Below are 21,295 nucleotides of genomic sequence, written 5' to 3'. Positions count from 1 at the left end.
AATGACATGCAATTTTATAAAAAGTCACCAGGAGCTCAATCTTAATACTGGAATCAGTGAACGCTGTTGTGGCTCATGATACATGTGTACCTGATTTTCTACTGTGCTACTTTGACAAACGACTTCAATTATCTGAATATGCAGACCCACCTCTCTGCCCCTGATTCATCCTGTAGTTTTACATCACAATAAGAACAAATGTTGGCAAGCATCATATTTACTGACATTCATGCATGTACTTTCTGACTCCACTGTGAAATGTGTGCAAGATTTGGCTACTGAACGGTTACTGACTTGCAGTCAGTCACCTCGGTCCATCACCTGGACTGCCTGCCAAGCAAATGATCTTACTTGTTAGCACTGATCCATTCACCACTTGTATTAGCCATGTCTACAGAGGTGAAATACCTCAGACTCTTGCAGGAGCTTGGATTAGTCTCTAAGGCCAGAAAAGGAAAGGAAAGAACATAGAGAAAAGGTCACAGCTCTGCATCTTCATCAGAGCTGGTGTTCAAGTTAGAGTTTAGGCCTATAATTTATCTCCAATAAAGCAGAAGAAAGCTTCATTCAGTCAAGGAATGAGTCACGGTAATGTACTCACACTGCTGTGGTTGGGCATTTCCAGGCCCCCAGCAGCCAGTTAGTTGCACAGGACATCTGAGCTCTCCTAACTGTTAAATGTAGCATATGTATTGTGTTAGGCAATTCTCTTTAAATGCTGAAATGCAGCTAGCCACTCTGCAGACTCGTGAGATATACAGTATGATTCCCACTTCCCACAGCTGAGGATTTCTTTGTCTTTGTGCAGTGAATACACAGCCTGTCCTGCTCCCTCCCCATCTCCTCCCTTGCCCATCCTGCCCTCTGGATTGCTCCTCACACTCAGCACAGGGACAAGCACTGGGCATGCCAGCTGGTGAGTGGGGACCAGCAGTTCCCTACCCATGGGACCTACTGGCAGATCCTGCCTCCTGCCACCAGCCTGGTCAGTCTCCGATGCCCCTACAAGCACAGGTGAAAAGTGATCACCTCCCTGTCCCCGTAATAGCTGTTGGTGAAGCATTCCCCAGTTATAAGTGCAGGAAAACAGAGTTCTCATTTCAGAAGCTGCATAAGATTATGAAAATAAATACCTACTTTTTTTCTTTTGCCATACTGAAGATTTCAGTAATTCTGTTCTGTATCAAGCCATGGATTCCATAGTGGGACAGGGGTGTTCAAAAACATGATAGCTCACTGCACGTGCTGAAAAAAAATCCATACAAGTAAAAATTTGCTTTTTTAGTGAAGTCCATCAAGATTTGCCTTCCTAATGCTCATGCCCTTTTCCTCCTTTAGCACAACTCTGAATTTAAAAGAGCATTATTCATGCCTTCATCCTAATGCAGGAGCATGACAGCATTCTGTGGGTAGATGTACTTCTGATAAGCAACTTCAAAAGAAATTGAGAGGTATCAGGATATGACTTTAACACAAGTAGAAAACAAGCAAAAGGAACTCCCCCCACCTCTTTTATTTCCACAGTGCAAGGAAGGTTCAGGACAAGATTATTTTTTTTTTTTTCTTGTCTTGGCAGACTGAGAGGGTGAGCTTGTATGTGTGTCTAGAGCCTTTCAGCAGCACAGACCCTCTGGGACTCCACCTTCATTGCACGTCTCTACAGAGCAGAGCGCAGGGGATACAAGTGGGCAGCTTAACTCGGTGTTAGGCTCTAGGGACACACAGCCAGCAGCAGGAAATAAGACCAGTTATGGACAGACATTTCAGGTTACTAATCTGCAAGCAAGAGTTCATCACTTCCAAAAGCCTCAGCGTAATTCAAGACCAGAAGGAAAAAAAAAAAAAAAAAAAGCTGTTTTCCTCAAAGTATTTTCAAAGCATACAATACACTATGATCAGAAAAACAGAAAAATTTGGGTGTAGAATAAATACAAATCATGATTAAAATAGCAAAATGTTTTATAATCTATTTTGTCAGCCTGATAAAGGCTTAGGATATACTTTTTATATGAGACAAGTGATAAAAATGCGAAAACACTCAATAAAGAAAAAAAAGTATACAACATAAGTTATCTATTATTCATTGTAGCTAGAAAATCAGGCCTTCACAAAATCAGATATATCTATCTGCTGAGGCAATTAGATAAATGAAGTATATTCAAGATGTAATGGAAACTTCTCAAGAATGGCCTTTTACTTAATTTTTAAAAAATATTTTAGGAACCATCAAAAATGGATTATGCAACATTAAACTGTTAAAAATGTTCATTCCTTTTGGCATAAATCCCTCTTTCCCTTCTCTCTCATCTTTTTCAGATGACTTTTTCCATCTTTACCATTCATGCGAGCTTGAGACTACAGCATGTAATATTTCTTTTAAAAAAACAAAGGAAAACTAATCCATTTTAAACCAAAGAAAGCAGTATCATTAGTCCTAGAAACAAGGGTTAAGGTTTCTGTTCTGCATTAAAAGTATCAGGGACATTTATACAAGCTTTTTTTTTTTTTTTTTTTTTTTTCTTTTTCATTTTAATTTATTTTCTTTATTTCTTTTCTTTTTTTTTTTTTCTTTTTGATTTTCTTTTTGATTTTTTTTTTCCCTTTCTTCTTTTTTTAGAACAAGATCCCTCCTTCTGGTTTCTCTGGTTCTCTCTCTGGTGTCTGCTTAGTAACTTTTATATTTATAATGGCTTAATTTGACATATCTATGGCCAACTGGATCGTTGCACTCATAATATTTTTTTTAACTTGTATTATCAGAGCCTACTTGGAAAAGATTTCCATTAACTAGTGTAAATCTAATATGCGCCTCCATGATCATCCAGAGGACAAGGGAAGAAATGACCTGGTATTTCTGTCCAGTTCTTACAGAAAACAAAAATAGAGGAAAAACCTGCTCTGAAGCATACAGCTATACAGCAGGAGTGCATGAAAATAAACATCCCCCAATGGTTTTATGGAGAAAATTGATTTAATCTGTTTAATAGCGAGCAGCAATGCAGTCCAGATAAATGTATTTTGTTAAGCTAAATTTGAATTCTGATGTCTACTGCCTGGCGGTAATTTGAACCTATTATTATTATGCCCTTTAACAGTCATCAAAAGGACAGGAATTTGACTCCACACTGACGCCTGCACCTTGGCAAAGCAGCACAGCTGGTGCTGCTGAAATACAATGCAAAAGGAAGCACTGAAGTTAAAAATCTGCCTTGCTGTGTTATTCTCAGTAGAAGGCCTTGCACGAAGGTATAAAGGCAGCAACAAGACACTGGGATCGACAATGTTGTAGAACCCAAAATGCATTTGCAAAGGCAAAAGGTCTGCCTATAAAGTTTTTCTGGCTTCATAAAATATTAAGAAAGGGTAGATATTGGATGCATTAACTCCAAAATTACTATTTAGTTTTTGAAAGACTGTTTCAAATTTGAGACATACCAACAGAGTTTGCCAGCCCTTCTTTGAGCCTTCCCTGGAGAGAGTGTACTGTATTTACATAATGTTCAGGCAATTTTCTTCATGTTTCTGTTCCTGCCCCAAACTTCATTCTTCGGTACTTGACTCAGATTTTCTCTGGCCCAAATCTCTCTGTCCAACAAGTCACACAAACCCAGATCTCTTAACCCAGCCCCATTTTCTTTACTGAAAACCATTCAATCCCTTCTCATCTCAGTCCCAGTTCCCTGCCTAGGAAATTTCCTTCATCCGTCTTCTTGCCCCAGTTCTTCAAACCTCATCTTTCAACCCTGCCCTGACTTTCCAGGCAGCTTCCACATAATTCAGGTTGTTTCCTCCTTCACACTGCCAGAGTGATAAATGCCTCCTAGCCTTGCCAAATCTCAGCCTCACCAGACTACAAGCTCGGAAAGATCCAACCATGCCCCTCTTCTGATTATGGAGTTGGATATGTTTGAAGACATGCAATGTAGCTAAATTTGGGTGAATTTTAATGGGGAGATTAGTAAGATACGTCCTTGTCCCAGAGCTGACCTCCTGGCAAGGCTCACACTTTCACTCCGAAAGCCGTCGAGGAGATGGAGAGCAATGAACCGTTTCCAATGGAAAGGTCACCAAGAGTTTAACATGAGCAAAATGACATTTCCTCCTAGCTTTATTTACAGAACCAGATGAACCATTTCAACTAACATTTTCAAAGCCCAGCATGGGAAGTTTCAGCCTGAACAGCTAAACTGAGAAAACTACAAAAACCTAAAGGCGGGTTACTTTTCTGGGGAAGGTGGGGGAAGAGAAGCTTGCTACCATAGGATTTTTCCCATTTTAACTAACACTGGTAGTGGCGGGGCAGCCAGCCTGCAGTCCAAATGGTCACTATATTTCTTTTTAATGAGACTTTGGACCTGCTTCAAGGCTAGTGCTAAAATTAGTTTTTTTTTTACTAGCTTTTTAGTTTTCCAGTTCAAAGGCTACAAGCTTTCAGAAACCACTACTGAAAGGTTGCAGCCTGGACCAACGTTTTGAATCCAAGACAACCAACAGAAGCTGTTTCAGATTTTGTAGAAAGCCAAACATGAGTTGAGCATAATTCAAAAAGACAAAAGTGTTGCACTTCACATCAATCTCAAGCCATTACCACAGGGAAAACATAGTTCCACTTTTTATGAAAACCAAGGGAATGAGAAGAATAAATGTCTAGATACATAGCTCTGGCTGTAATCAGTGTATGGTGGCTCTGATGTGCCTTTTCTAAAAGACCTCTTTCTACACAAGTTATTTGAGAGTCATAAACGACATGCCAGCCTGACTGATGTGATTCAAGGTTGCTTGTTTTGTTGAGATCACTACATGTTATGGCAGAGCAGAAGAAGCCTCAGTGCCTGAGAGTGAATTTTATGGTTCAAGAATCAACAATGTTTAGGAAATTTAGTCTTTGCCAACCCCAAACTGGAAAAAAGACACATCACTCACGTGTTGCAACCTTTCCAGCAAACTCAGCTGCACGCGCACTATTTTCTGGTCGTACCGTTTTGCAAGTAGACATTGAAAAAGGTTAAAAGTCAAAACAAGGAAGCCATATCATTAAGTTAAATTCAAATTTTCTTGAAATAAGTAGCAGTCTCAGAGTAGCAAATCAGGCTATGTAAGGCTATATACTTAGAAATGTCTGGCTTAAAAAAAAACAACAACCTTTATTCATTCTCCACTAGTGCCCCCCCCCCCCCCCCGAGTGGGTTTTTTAGAACATTCACAGGAAACATTGCACTAAGTGCTCTACCCTTGCAGTCAATCCATTTTCATTTTCACATCAAGTATGTTAACTTGCTTTTAAAACAGTGCAGAAGCCCTCCTGAACTTTTTATATGTGTGCTTTTTATATGCTGGTTTTTCTTTTACTTACACTTCCAGTTACTGGTTATGTTTCAGGGTCAAGAAGAATCACATGAGGAAAATCAAATTTTAAAGAGACAGATAGGCAAGGTCATAATCTATAAAAGTTCTTTTTTTTTTTTTAATAGTCATCCACTTACTTGATGTGATGATGTGCTCGTTCACCTGCCTGGTTTCAATAAAACAAAGTTTTACACGTAGTTAATCTTTTCATTTTCACAAGAAGTTAATCAAATAGTGCAAATGACGATGCATGCTCATAGTTACCAATATATTGCTTTATTTCTTGGTAGCAAATTAAGGCTTTTTAGTGAGATTTGTACAGTACAGGCCAATTTAAACATCAGAAACCTTTAAAACCATGTAGCACTATTCATTCAATTTATCGTAGCCAGAAAAGTAGCTTTTTTACTTTTTTAATTATTATTAAAAAGTTAAATGTTACTAATGAGGCCTTATATTTCATGAGTGCAAATGGCTCAAAATCCCACCATCTTCAGGAATGGGCTCAACATTTACTATTTTTGGGGCCATTTTCAGATAAAGGATAAACAGAGAGTATAGCTGGCTCGGATAAATATACTGTAATACTTGCTGGAGAAGAATCTCTAATTTTAAAAATACAGAAAGGAAAACTAAAGTGATGTTAACTCCTCAAAGGATGATATCACCCCCTGCTAGCCACTAGCCAGTAATAGTAGCAATGACAAATTCATTTTCCTTGGCCCTCCTTGCTTTAGGATAACATTATTTATAATTCACAGGTGATGACATCCCATAAGTTAAGAAACTCAAAATTGGAGGAACACAGATACATTACAGGACTCTTTGCACAAGAAGGACAAGTTCCCTCTGCAGGGACATGTCCAAAGCACTGCTTTTTTGTAATCTGAGAGAGCATTGCTACAAGTATTTCCTCAGCAATTATGTATTTTTCGCGAGCATATGGATTTTCACTTCATATCAATGATTTTATTAGTGTTGTCTGGAGATGATGGAACTACTGCTTATGAAAACCAGACACGGTGCTTCCCTTCTTATGTTCTCTACCAAGACATTTATAGCATTTGAGCTGAACGTATGAATTCACCTGTCAGTCACGCACAGGGGGCCTCCCTGAAAATATCATCACCCCTAACATGTCTGGCTTTCAGATCTGAGCATTACATGTGAAAATGCAGAGAAACGGCTGCCAGAAAACTGTGAAGAAAGTAACCATGAAATGACCGTATGCTCTGGGGAAGGAGGCAGTAGATGGGGGAAGCTCCCAGCCACGCGTGTTCTTGCACGAGCAAGAGCGACCATGAGAGTACAACGGGCTTCCAGTGTCACAGGGCAAAGCTGGCACCATGATGCCATGTTGAACAGCAGCCATTTCTCCAGCTTATGGGAACACGCACAGAGAAAGAGTCACAAAATTTAAACCTATAATGTGAATAACATTCCAAGCCCTTCTCTCCCCCAGGTTGTTATCTAACGCCTTTGAAGTCTCAAGATCAGCTATCTGTAAGGCCACAGAAAAGGGTCAGGTTTCCACATGTACTAAAGCACGTATTGAACACAGATCAATGCACGTGCCTGGTTTGCTCAGGGGACATCAGCTGCAGTGGTGCCATGGCTGCTGAAGAGGTACCGTGAAGGAATAAAGGCAGACTTTCTGGCGGTGGCAGCACAGTGCAGTGACTGGAACTGCCTTGTGCAAAGCTCTCCACAGCACCTCAGGGTCCCTGGTGTACTACAGCACTAGCTTAGCCTGATGCAGAATTACAGTGGCTTTCTGGGTGGATTTGCTGGCTTTTCCCCTTGCCAGGCCATCAATCTCTCTATTTTCCTTCACTAAGGTGAAAACATCACTGCTATCAGACCCTGCAGCCCCTGTCTGCTACCAGAGGGTGGTACTGCACATGCTGGAGAGGCAGATCTAGAGTTGAAGGCAAGTAGTGATGATGCACAAGTGACCTGGAAGTGAGCTTTCCAGGAGAAACCATGCCTGGGCACAATCTCCAGGTTCACTCCGCAGAGTGCTTGGCAGTGACCAGCAGGTCTTATTCTGCCTCTGTGAAGTGTATTTAAGAACATCACCCAGTATTTCCTGAGGGGTTACAATGATTGGCTACCAAGGAGAAACTACTTGGAGATAAGGGGATGCTTTATCAGCCCTGTTGGAAGAAGTTGGGGAACACAGACACATATTGCATAGTCAGCTTCAAGAGCACAGCTGGAATTCAGATGCATTTGACACAGCTTGGTAGCCTTTCCAAAGGAGGATTACGTGCTATTTCCTTTGGAGGTAGCTACTTTAGCCTGGGACAAGATCGTGGCTGTTAAGGAAATGGCACCCCGACAGGGATGCCGAGCACTCACTGCTTTTGCATTAAGGCAGCCTCTCAACGGAGACCCACCGCACCTTAAAAAGTGATCATACAAAAAGCAAACAAAATAGTCCTCTAGAAACCCCCCCACCAACAACATACAAGAAAAGCTGACTCCCGTGAGCTATAGAAAAAACAGCATTACCGAATATGGGAGCATGTGTTTATACATCAGTGTTTTTAATACTGCATTGCAACAACGGGTGTGTGGTATCCTTTCAGAAGAAGGCAGGGTTGGTGTGCTCTATAATACAGCGCTTGCAATGTCGTTTTACAAATCGCAGAGCATCCACAGACACATCGCAGTCCTGCACATTCAACATCTGCAGGTCAAAACAGTTGGCGGCCACAATCTGCAGGCCTTGCCCAGTGATGCTCTCACATGATTTCAGACTCAGGCGCTTCAGGTTGAAGCAGTTGAGGGCTAGAAACTCCAGGCCGGTGTCTGAGACCAGCGGGCACTTGCCAATATCTAGCGATTTGAGTTTTGTGCAATTTTTGGCGAGGTACTCCACGCCGTGGTCCGTGATGCCCTCGCAGCCCCGCGCGTTGAGGTAGCGCAGCTTGCTGCAGTACTTGGCGATGTAGCGGATGCCCACGTCGGTGATCCGTCCGCAGTGAGCGATGCTCAGGTATCGCAGGCGCGACTCCAGCTTGGCGATCTCCCGCATGCCGAAGTCACTGACGAAGCGGCAGTCGCTCACGCTCAGTTCCTTAATGGACGTGCAGTAAATCATCAGGTAGCGGAGACCCTCGTCGGTGATGCGGACGCAGCGGCGCAGGTACAGGTGGGTCAGCTGGGTGCAGTGCGCGGCGATGGTGTGCAGGCCTTCGTCCTCCAGGACAAAGCAGTCCGTCATGTCCAGGTAGCGGATGGAGATCTGCTTCCCGTGCAAGGGAGACAGCTTGATGGAGGCTTCGCGAGTCAGGCTGATGCATGTTACCTTGGAGCAGCCTAGGGGGAAAAACAAGGTCAATTCAAGCAAGCAGCGAAAAGGACTCAGGCAGCAAGGCCAGAAAGGTGGCCGTGACATTATGCACTGAAGACAGCTTCATGCTGCACGAACAGATACGTCCTGACTGACCAGCCTGGGTTTGCAGTGATGTGCACCAGGGGAAATAATAAACTCCATTGGAGTGAGTTTGCTTGGGGATTTTGAGTACCAGCAAAGCCACAGACCAATTTCGTCCGCATCCCAAATATAAAATAATGGCCCTAGGTTTACCTAGGGACACTCTACGGTCTATTACTGCAATAGACACTCAGTGACAATTTGAGAAAATGGTATTACATGACAACCATGCAGCTTTTTGATCCGAGGCAGTCTCATTGCTGATGGGCTGAGTTTGTAAACCAACATCAGAGGCTCTTTCACCATCAAACCCCATTATAAAAGAGAAGGAAAACCCCACCCACCCTCCAAAAAGCATCTGGGGAGCAGATGTGAATCCAGCCCCAAGCCTGCAATGTGGGAATGATGCAAAACCATGGCAAGAAGATGTGTTTGCAGAAGGGTGGAGATTTGGGTAACCTAAGGAAAATGGGGAGAGTCAGCAGGAACCTACAGACTTGTAAGGGCACGGGAGGACAAGGACAGACACAGAAAAGGACTATTTCAAGTGAGAAAGTCTGGCCATGAATGGCTGTAACTAGACTAGAGGAGAAACATCAGACCTTGCAAGGGAAGAGAAAAAGCTAGATGAAAGGGAAAACCACAGTCACAGACTTCCTCCATTTTTGATCTCCATTCTGTGCATGGTGGTGAATGAAAGCTTTTTTGGCAAGTGCTGTTTCTGCTCCATTGCAAACTGTAGTCTCAGAGCTCCTGAAGGGAAATTCTTATCTGTGTCCAGTTCGTCTGGGTACATTACATTAGCATGGCTAGAAATAGCTGCGAGGATGACCTCCTAGTGATCAAGGCCCAACAGTTTCAGCCACAAATATCTACCCAGGCAAATTCTGCAGCTTACACCTAAAGAGGTGCCCTCAGGTACGCACAGAAGGAACTTTTCTGTATTGCTAAAACACTGGCCAACAGCAATGAACTCAGCCATGAAAAGCCAGAAAAGCTAGAACGACAACCTTAGATCTCCACGGATCATAAATGCTGCACAAATCCTGTAGTCTGGAAAAAAAAGAGCATACCAATCTTTGTATAAAGTCCACCTCAAAAACTTGGATGACCCAAACCCATACCACTTCTTACAGTAGGCTCTTATTCAGAAGCTTACTGGAAGGTTTGAATATGCTTCAGAGAAAAAAAAAAAGAAAAAAAGAAAAACCTTCTGATAATCCAGAAGGCTCACACAAATGCCTTAAGAAGCATGAGATATGGACAGCTTACAACCTACAATTAGATTCCTACATTCATCGCTTGAGTTTGCAGCTGGATTTTTAATTTAGACTTCAAATCTATGTGAACAGATGCACAGTTTACCTTAGGCCTCACCAAATGAAACTGGCAAATTGTCCACAGGTCATGCAGAAGCTCTGGGACCTTAAGGCAAAGCACCTTGTTCATAGAACAACATCTTCTTAAAACTGAATGCAGCTAATTCCTCTCCTGGCTGGGTTGTAGATCCATCTGTGCTATGGTGCAATTTTTGGAAATATGTTTGCCTTCAAATAAATACTATTTACACACTCCAAAATACAAAGTGTTTTCACTAAAGGGAAGCAGAACAGTCCAATATTAATGGTTTAAAATTTCTCCCCTAATACACTCTTTGGAGTAGGCGATGCAAAATACACAACCCGAGTCCCCATCCTTGAGCTGGGTTTTCATAGAAAAAACTGGCACCTAGGCATAAATCTGTTGGATCTGATATAGCTGTCTCTATTGTGCTAGCACAAAGAGGCTGCTGGATTAAGGGATCAGTCCAGATATTTCACATGCTGACCAGAATTCAGTTTTACAATGTGGTTAAGTGAGAATGAAGGGTTGATGAGGCAGACGAGAACGTTCTGCCTGCTGTGGGTCCAAGAAAGGGGAGTGATGTAATGACGACAATTAAAAAGTGAATAGGTCAGAAGTCTCTCAGCAGGGTTGGAGTCACTGTACAGAAGAGTGTGATCACTGTTTTGACAAGCTCAGCATCGTCCTGTCTAGTTACTTTGGCCACAGTGTAAAATATTTCAGGGGAAGGGTATTCAAAATGGTTCCACCAGAAAAAGAATCCATGTCGATATACAACTGGCTGATTTTTAGCCAAAATGACAAGTTTCTGGGTCTGTAACTATTTTTCTGTCCTTAATAATAAAAAATGTAAAAACAAAGCTCTTGTAGCAGGATTTTCCATAAAGGAAGTATAACTGATTTTTAAATGGGAGATGAAACTTCCAAACAGATTAAAAAATTGTTGGCAGGCATGTTAGATAATAACTTGCAGTCAAGCTCAACCAGCTTCTAGAGATATCTCTGACTTGCCCACAAAGTGGATGCTGAGAGTGACAGAACTTGTATTGTGGAGAGCTCTGAAAGTTAATACGAACGTCTGGTTCTGACATTAAAGATTTTGGTACTTTATTGCTGCCAAGTAACCATCCAGGAGGAGAGGGACTCAACTCGATGTACGAATGTGAACTGGGTTTTAACCAGCTAGCTGCAAGGATGGTGTTATACCCCAGCACAAGTACCTAATTTTTCTTGCTCAGTGTGAAACCCGATCAGCAAACCACTTCAGTGCTGAGATTTACTTGAACATCAAGATGAAAGCCTAGTCCTAATTATTCCCTGGACCTGATTACAGAAGCAATCTTTTCACGAGATCTCATTTCAGCTTCAAGTTTATGCAAGGTCCTAGAGTGCAACCCCATTTCAATCAAGTCCAGGGAGAGTCTGTCTGTACAGCAGTCAAAATTGCTGTCTGAAACCTTGTTGGAATTCTTTTCATAAGACACTCAGGTATGAAAACAAGCATCATTTTTCTTTCTTTTTCAAGTGTTGTTTTCCTTCCCCACCCCCCTCTTTTTTTTTTTCTTCTTTTTTTTTTTTTCCTCTTTCTTTTCCCCTCCCTGGTCTCTTTTCTGGCCTTCCCTGTCCTACCTTCTATTTAAACTCGGTACCCCAGGGGCAGTAGGAGAGCAGTATGGCACAGCCTGAGGCAGGGCCCAGCAGGGAGGGCAATTGCCTTCACACCACAATGCAGACTGGTGAGTCTTGGGCCCTGACCTTTGAAGACGACTACTTACAACCACAGATGCATGGATTGCTTTTCCCAATTTGTAAGCTCAGGGATCACCTCTTCTCTTTGAGAAAATGGAGAGAACAGAAAGAATGAGAGCAAGCAAAATCACTTTATAGGAAACATCCCCAGAGATGGACAAGGTGAGGCTTTAAGAAGCACTTTAAATCTGCCCAACAGCATCACTGTATGCTCAAGCAAGGCTTTCTCTTGCTTTGGTCCTTGATGTTCACTAAACCAATTACACTTTTTTTCTTTTTCTCCCTCAAATCTGTTTCCCCTCTTCACAGAATATCTGCTGGACTTGGCTTTTCCAGGTGCTGTAAGATGCCTTTTCCCTGTCAATTCTGCAATTTGTTACTGAGCAGAGGTGCCTTTTTGGTGAGACTCCAACAGGAGTTCCTCACTAAAGATCCATGTGCTGACAGAGGGGGTGTCCTGCTCTTCCAGCAAGGAAGAAAAAAATGGGGCATAATTGAAAGGATTAAACTAGCTCCTGTGGATAACACAGTTGTGGTTTTTTTTTGTTTGTTTGTTTTTTAAATGGAGAGGTTGGCATTATATGCAGAGCAATCTCCATAGGAGCCAAGAAGCCAAGGAGCCATTACCTTGTGAAGGTAATGCAATCAGTGGCACATGTAATATGAAGACAGATCAGACTCACCCTTCATCTGAGCACACTGCTGTGGCGTATTCACCACTGTAGGCTTTGCTATAACTGAGGTCACTCCTAACCCTATCAGATAGTGTTTGGTTTGATGAGAAGGGTTCATTTCCCCTTCCTCTGCCACCAAGTACAGCATTGTGTGTGAAGCACATGAAGAATAAAGTTACTCATGGATCATCACTACATATCCTGACAAAGTGCACAACAACCCTTAAAAAAAACAGTGCCCCACAGAAAATAATCACAGAATGGTGTGGGTTAGAAAAGGCCTTAGAAATCACCCAGTTCCAACCTCCTGCCATAGGCAGGGACACCTCCCACCACACCAAGTTGCCCAAAGTCCCATCCAGCCTGGCCTTGAACACTTCCAGGGATGGGATACTTATAATTTTCCTGGGCAACATGTTCCAGAAGAAGTAAAAAAAAAATAAAAAATCTTTATATATTTGATTTCAGCCAGACAGGAGTGGAAAATGGAATCCCGCTTCCAAAACATTCTCAAAAATTACCCGCACCCGGAATGAAAAATGCAGGCTCAAAACAAGACCCTACAGATTCACTCCCCTCAATTCATGTGCAGGCACACGCTGCAAAAGCTGTGTCTGACCCCAAGCACCCTCACTTCTGAGACTGTTCAAAACCAGGATTTCTCTCCCGTTTGTTCCAAAAAGGAAGGAGCTTGTTCAAGAAAAATCTGAGATTAAAATTACTTTCCTGTCCCACTCTGAGACAAAATTTGAGGAAGACAGGTATTTTACACCACTCTCATCTTCCCATCCCTACCCCCTCCCCACATTTTGGGCCAAACCAACGATCCCTTAGGGACAGTCACCATCTTCAAGGTCTGAAAGTAACAGGCTTGGGGGAACCACCCAGACAAACCTCCAAACAGAGCATATTTTGAGACTTGGTCTCATCTTTTCTTTTCCCCTGTTTTTGCAAAAATAACTTTGCATATCTATCAGTAGAAGCTGTGGACCTGAACAGTCTCAGCCACTCCCGTGGAAAGGCTCTGAGCCTTTCCTATGTGTCAGCTAACACACTGGTTTGCTGAAGCAGTTCACCCTCAGTTCAGCAATTCTGCTTCCTGCATGTCCAGGCCCAGAATATTTTGAGCTCGTCAACTCTCCATACCACCCTGGAAGATGAAAGTAAGAAAAGCATAAATGAGCACAGGATACAGCCAACCTTCCAAGTGATATGTAGCTCCAGGTCTAAATCATACAGGCATTTACTCCTGATATTGGACACACTTCAACCTGAGTATGTTGTAGCAACCCGCAGCTGATGTCTGTATGTACTGACAATAAGTAATTCAAATGCAAAGTTGCTGTGAATAGATTCCCTGGGATGGAATTCCTAATCACCTGTCAACTGTGGACACTGGTCACAAAAAAGTGAGTAATTCTGATTTGTTGCTGTTTGCTTTATTGCTATCCATGACATTGTGCCATCCTAGCAAACACTAGGTGAAAGAGTTGGACTAATCAGTTAAGAAGGAAGGAAGGAAAGAAGGAAGGAAGGAAGGAAGGAAGGAAGGAAGGAAGGAAGAGAGAGAGAGAGAGAGAAAGAGAGAAAGAAAGAGAGAAAGAGAGAAAGAGAGAAAGAAAAAAAAAGAAAGAAAGAAAGAAAGAAAGAAAGAAAGAAAGAAAGAAAGAAAGAAAGAAAGAAAGAAAGAAAGAAAGAAAGAAAGAAAGAAAGAAAGAAAGAAAGAAAGAAAGAAAACTACAACCCATAAGTAAATCAGTGTGCACCAGCTGGGCAGTCTTGGAAAAATCAGCTTATCTGGGCACAAATGACTCAACATCATTGCTTCCTATCCCTGCTTTGCCCCGCTTTGTTGTGTAGCCATCAATATCTCTGCAATGGCAAATCTGGTCTAGCTGATCATGATAAACAGACTGTTATTAGACTGATAACAAGGTGGTATCACAAAATAAGTACTGAACATTAAATTTATTCTGGTGCTCTGCTTGGGTGCATCCTTTAAATTAAATGTCTGTGTATTCACAGAGAGGAAAATGCATGTGGCTGACCTTGGGAAAAAAAATCTTCTATCCACAGACACATCTGGGAAAAATTGTCTAAAACATTTCAGCTGATCTAAACAGCTGCAGTGTGATATATTGAAACTGTGGTTAAAGAAAAAGGAGAAAGTCACTAAGCAAGTGTATACACTATAAAAAAAAAGTCACAGCTAGCTACATCTGGTTAAAATAGGAATGGAAGCAAGAGGACCTTGAAGTTTAGCTAGGGATGACATTTGATATTTTTACCCAGACAAAAACCTAGGACTGATTCTGAGCTCCTTCTCAATTCACTCACCAGATTACAGATATACACATCATATATACAGATGATATACATGTACATACGTAGAGATGATATCATCTACGTACAAATAATATATATATATATATATACACACACACACACACAGAAGATTTTAAAACTTTTGCTCTTGCTTCAATAGCTAGCTTTTGCCATGCTACATACTACCAACTGCAACATGGACCCCTGTAAGGCTGCTTTATGCAAACACCTACAAGGAGTACTCTTGCTGTTGAAGGGGTCCTCTCTGTCAGCTGGTCTCCATCAGAGGGGGCCAGTCCGCTCAACTGGTGCTGCTGGCATCTGGGGCATGGGGACTGACGCGGTGCCTGGCACACCATGGTGGTAGGAGATGAGCACTCCTACCTCGAAAAACAGCGCAGAAAGGGAAAGAGTGCAGTGTCAGGGAGCAAGGGTAGACTAGCAGGAGGCGTTTTGATGTCTGTGTTTAAGTATTTCCTGTTACCTGACACATCCAGGTGTTCCAGGTTCGGACACAGTGACACGACATCGAAGACCGCCTCGTTGGAGATGTTGTAACAGCCGGACACCTCCAGCCTCCTCAGTTCTGGGCAGCACTGGGCAATGGTGTAGAGTCCTCTGTCTGTGAGCCGCCTGCAGCCACTAACAATTACCGTCTCCAACATGAGACATACGTTGGGTGTATCCTGACAAAGCCTCCGGGTCAGCACTTTAAGAGCCCTGTCTACGTTGATCGTCTCGCCGGTCAGGCGTATAGTCCTCCAGAGCCGTGGGTCCCAGGCGAGATTGTACCAGCGGCGGCACACGCGGGCACAGCGGCACAGCTGGTTGGTGGGCAGGAAGGAGAAGATCTGGATCATGGAGTGATCGGGCAGCCGGTCTACGTTGGCCTGCTCCTTCTGGTGCTTGGACGCCAGCCGGATGAGGGGATGAGTGAGGCGGGTGGGAGGCGGCGAGTGGACCATGGCAACAGTCTCCCCAGTGACTGAGGATGACGAAGTAGACGAGCCTCGGCCATTCTGGAAACCCTGGGTATTCGGTGGGAATATCAATGCTGGACTGGGCGTGCTGAGCGTCCGCATGCTCAGGTCGGAGTCTGGAAGACAAAACGCAGGGATCAGTAAGCGGCCAGAGGCTGCAGGGCCTGTCCCGCTAACCTGTCTGCTCATGGAGAGAGATGGGCTGCGGGGTTTGGGCAGGGTGTGAAGCAGGCATTTTTAGCAGGTCGAGTGGGAACACACGCTCCCAGAGCTATCTCCAAGCACCATCCCATCCACCCTGGTGCTGCCACACAGCAGTGACAAGCTGCCCTAGCAAAGGGCAGGCTGCAGGCCTGAGCCCTGCAGCGTAGAGGAGACAGCAGCACAACACTAGGGATTTTACATCTTTACACCCTCAGCTAAATACCACAGGAAACGAGGGCAGCTGAATCAGAGGCTTGTTCGGTGGGGAGGAACTGCAATAACCTCAGCAGCACCTGGGAGCTGCTCAGGGAAGAACACCGCGGTCCTTCGCCTCTCTGCTCTTCCAGGGAGAAGCCGGAGAAAAGGGCAGAAGGCAAATGCTGCTTTGCTCAGCAAGCCTGGGCAGATGGGAAAAACACAACCACACGCAAGCATCCTCCTTGTGTCGTTAAAGAAGTTCATTTCTCCTGCATGCCAACGGGGACTCAGCAGGTTAACCGAGAGCCTGGCAACTGGCTCTTGAGGGGTTTGGCTGTGCTGCTTCTTGCATGGGCAGAAAGGCACAAGGGGAAAAAGGAACTGCGATCGGATTTCAAAAAGCAAGCCCAGAGAAGTCAGTGGCGAGGAAACAGCACGCCTGGAAGTTTGTTACAGAACCGCTGCGCAATGTTTACACCATCTTTTTCCTAGTGCTGCTGCCAGGTTGAAAGCCATCAACCCCAAAAAACACACAAAACTATTTGCTATTTCTTTAACATCTTGCAGGCATAAAAATAAAGGGGATCTGCTGCTAAGTAAGCTTGTCTTTGATGAAAGTTTATTTCAACAGTTTTTTCTTTCTGCTGACATTGCTGCCCAAGAGTCATTTCCACTCCTGCTCCCAGCTCTTCAGCTATGCAGTGCGACAGCAAGTCCTAGACTGGAGAGAACCAGGAGGCATTTCTGACTGTCAAACAAGTGCCATGGGTGATACGCTTAGAGACCCTAGGACATCTCAGCAGTATGCTACACAAAATGCAACCATCATGTGAGATGAGAGATGGATGCTGGCACGGCTTGCTCATTCCCTCTCTGACCTCTCCATACCGATCACAACAGAAATGCTTTAAGAAGAAAAGCACTGTCCAGATGAACACAGGAACCAAACTGCAACACCCAGCAGAATAACAAGTACCAAGAATGGAGTTAGAACAGAGGTTTCACAGCATCAAGATTTCCTCCATGCTGCATCTTTTGCCATCTCTTCAGTGTTCAGACATTTCAGGGAAGCATGCAAAGCCATCTCCTTCAGTAACACCAGCTCTACAGCTTTGCAACTGTGGCTGAATAGAAATGGGTTAAGCAGGGCACACCCAAGAATGCATTCAACAAACCCACACAAATCTGGGTTTAGGCAGAGTTTTCAAATAAACTAATTTTTAGATGAACTGGATCAATGTTTTACACAAGAATTTCCCCATTTGGCTTTTACTTAGTCCAGCACAGGCATGGTTTCACCTCACTAGCTGCAATAGCAGCAAACAAAGGGTTGCATTCTCACAGTGGGTCTGCAAAGGAGAGAAGCACAACTCCTTAGGTGACGAAACCAAGACACAAAGTCCATCAGTTTGCCCAAGACCACCTAGTTCAGGTGAAGACAGATCAAAATCATCATCTCACCCTGTGAAGAAAAAACCCACACTACACAGCTCCTTCCCTCTTCCTTTTTTGTGTCTTGTTTCACTTAGACAGAAACTCAGTATTTCAGCTAGTGACAGGAAAAACATTTTTTCTTCAAGGCCTTTGAGTCTATTCTATGGCTGTGTGGATCTAAACCAGGGATTTGTAAATTTCTGAGCGAGAACCGTATCTTAACACAGAGTAGGTTTTGCAGACACTCTGCTCCCCTTTGAGACCTCCTAATACCCCCCTGGCAGCTACAGCAAATAATTGCACGGAGGAGTGTTATTTGGAAAGCGTGTAGTATACTTTGGTATTTTAAAAATGAGATTTACAGCTGTAAAGGAAAAAAAAACCACCAGCAGCAGCCAGGCTCCTGCAGACAAGTACTGACTCCACAGACCACTTAGGCAACAGCCCCCTAGATTAATTGTTGCAAGGACTTACCATGTGTTTGACCTCCCTCACATCACCACCAATGACAATGCCTGAAGTTAAACATGTGCATAAGATGTGGCAGATCTGGAGCCTTTACCTTTTGTTCTTTTCTTCAGATTTTAAGACAAAGAAGCTTCTAATATAAAAGAACATGCTTTTTTTTTTTTTTCAAGTGCTGGATGTACTTTCTACCACTACATATATTTGGTATTGTGAATTCCTCCCCTTTCCTTTTACTTTTTCATTTGCTTTGGGGTTTATTTTATTGTTGTTTTGTTGTTGTTATTGTTTTTTTTCCTTAAACCAGTACAAAAAGGAGAAACAAAACAATAAAAATAAAACCCACATGAGAAACACTTGTTTCTACACAGCAAAATAGGTGGATGAAAAATCAAAATCAAAAAGTTTCATATTTTAAATGTTTGCTATCAACATTTTCTACTACTGTGAGAATGTGGTTACCTCCTGTAAGACAGTCTCCCAGCACAACTTGAAAGCATACATTTTTAGTCTGTGATTGTTGAAAACACCGAAAGATCTCTACAGGGTTACATTCTTCCCTATGCTTATACTTCAGTATAAAAAAGCTTTTAATGCTCCATGATGCTCCCTCCTGTGATCAAAGCATCAAGCTAATACGGCTAATCTCCATTCCTTTTGGACCAAAAAATGGCATTCCTTCCTCACTCCTTTGCTAACTGTGCATAATCAATACCTTAGACATTCCGGATGCATAATATATTACTAAAATGTGGTTTTTAACTTAGACCTAGAGCTAAAAAAATGTGACCTTCTGTTTTATGGTAACACTCCGTGCTTGCTTCATGCTCTCCTAATTCTCTCATTAGTATAGCTGTTCCAGATGTGCATCCTGTATTTCCTTTACCTCTAATCCTGAAGGTGCTCCATGTGAAATTTGCTCCCCCCACCTTCAGGACGTGGACTTCCAAATGGATACACACACATGCATACGCACGCACCTCTTCCCAACCCTTTTCTTTTTTCCCCCTGAAACAGCGTTGTCATTATGTTCAAACAAGAGAGGTGAGGGAGCATTAGTGGTCTGCTGAGTCTGTAACGCAGTATGCTCCTAGGCAGGAATTTTGCCAGTAGCTTAGCTGAACTCCTTACAGAGGTATTCCCACTTACTGCTTGTTGTGCACCCCTGAGAGGAAAAGAAAAAATAGCAGGTGAGTTCAGGAGGTTTTTGCCAGTAAAAACTTGGAAAGCTTTTTGCTAGCATTTAAAATTTCAGCAAAACCCTTGGTCTATTGTACGTTTTCCAGGCTTTTCAAGTATTGTTGGGAGGGACTTCCTGCATATCCGAGCTTCTAAGACTTTCATTCAAATTTTGTTCTTCACCATTTGCTGAGTGCCAGCTAACAGACAGAGCTGGGCCGAGACAGGGCAACCCACTGACAGCATGCCATCAATAAACGCCATCCTGCAACTGCAAACGAAGCTACTGATTGCAGTTCTCAGTACAATCATTCCAGACACATACTGTAACAAGCACATCTTTTCCTGAAAACCACTGTTTAAAAGCCCAAAATGCAGCTTTGCATTTTTGTGATCTTCAAAAGTAAAAAAATGTACAAAGCAGCCCCATGTTTCCCTCCCTACAACCTCTTCTACCCCTCTTCCTCCCTAATTACCAATGCATTTCTGCAAGATGCTTTTTATTATGGCTTTGTTCAGGCTCTGAAAACTGTTTGTTGATATAAGAGAAAATTTCTTAACAATCTTTAAAGAAATCTCAAAAGACGCGTGCCAAAAACACAACTATAAAAGCTGACACAGAGGGAGAAAATGCACTGGAGGGAGTTTTCTTATTCCATCAGGAATCTGGTTTATTTCAAAGTTGGAGTTTTTTTAGTTCTTTTTTTTTTTTTTTTCTTTTTTTTTTTTTTCCAGTTTGGTTTCCCAATGTGTACATACATCTGGGGAAAAGGAGCCTTACCTATGTATGACTCAAACCAAGACTAGGTCTTTGTGCATTCTGGCCTTGACAGCAACACACAGTCTCTGGTTTCGGGACCAGAGGAAGAAAACAATGTCATGCTTTTGTTCGACCAGCAGTGGGCACTAACACAGGACACCTGATGTCCGGATCCCAACGTGGACTTTTTGAGATTGAACCACTGCCCGTGTTTAAAGTGTGACTCCGTGTAACCACAATTTTCACTAGGGAGCTGTGTGCACCTGTCATGAAGTGAGTACTATACTGCGCTCCCCAGCTTTACAGAACTAAAATGAAACTTTCGATAAATATCAACAAAATTTCAGGTCCTTGTCTGACAACTGAAATGCACCCTTCATGTTGATCTGCTGTCACTGCTGAGGTTTTTAGCAACACAAAGGAGAGAGTTCAGCCAAAATATGTGTAGCCTCTGAAGAGTCAGTATAGCTGAGAAAACTTAAAAGAAAACGGCATTTTTATCACAACATTAGATGCAAAATAATGTGTGCAAAAAAAACACTTAAGCATAGTATAGACACAACACATAGTCTCCTCACCAGAAAAATGGTGCATAAATATTAGCTATTTTACTAAGTCCAATATTGATCTAGACTTCACGTTTTTACTATGATACCATCCCCCTTGCCCATGCCAAAAGTACTTGTTTTACTGAGTGTGTGGAGAGGGGGAGCCTATAGCGGCTGTCAAAGCTGTAGAAATAGGGACAGAAGCGACCTGCAGCAGGAACACTATGAGCTGGTTCAACAGGAGACTCCTGAATGTGACAGACTGTCTTTGAGGAAGACACCACAGCATGCAGCTAACACAGCAGGATGTGACAGGGGTGTTTGTGCCGTGGGCACAGGGAAGTCCCAGAAAAACAGGCACCTGCAAAAAAGAGTAGCTTCCACATCCGAAAAGTCCTTACACGTTGCCCTCAGGCTGAGGCACCACCACCGACCTCACATTGTCCCAGCAGGGCTTGGGGAGTCCGTGACAGCGAAGAGGCAGCCGGGACAAAACTCACCGCATGACCTCGCACGGGGCTGCAGCAGTCAAGCCCGCTAGCAAGGGTTGCTCAGCAGAGATACCGACGTGATTTTGCAACTTTTTATGAGTGAGAATGTACAGAGCGTGAAGCAGGGCTGGATTAGCTCTCTTGAGGTCTCTCTCC

General features: G+C 43.1%; 1 protein-coding gene across 1 annotated transcript in view; it reads right to left on the bottom strand.

The window, feature by feature from the left end:
- Window positions 1–5,606: 5,606 nt before the first annotated feature.
- The window catches only part of FBXL7 (F-box and leucine rich repeat protein 7), a 182,217-nt gene continuing 166,528 nt past the window's right edge, over window positions 5,607–21,295 (bottom strand). The window contains exons 3-4 of the mRNA XM_032182118.1: window positions 15,365–15,976; window positions 5,607–8,670 (exon numbers count right to left, since the gene is read on the bottom strand). Coding sequence (XP_032038009.1) covers window positions 7,934–8,670; window positions 15,365–15,976 — 1,349 coding nt within the window. The 3' untranslated portion in view covers window positions 5,607–7,933. The remainder of the gene's footprint in view (window positions 8,671–15,364; window positions 15,977–21,295) is intronic.

The sequence above is a fragment of the Aythya fuligula genome, chromosome 2, assembly GCF_009819795.1.
Source record: "Aythya fuligula isolate bAytFul2 chromosome 2, bAytFul2.pri, whole genome shotgun sequence".
Taxonomy (NCBI): Eukaryota; Metazoa; Chordata; class Aves; order Anseriformes; family Anatidae; genus Aythya; species Aythya fuligula.
The sequence above is the reverse complement of the archived record's forward strand: the minus strand, read 5'-3'. Positions and strand labels throughout refer to the sequence as shown.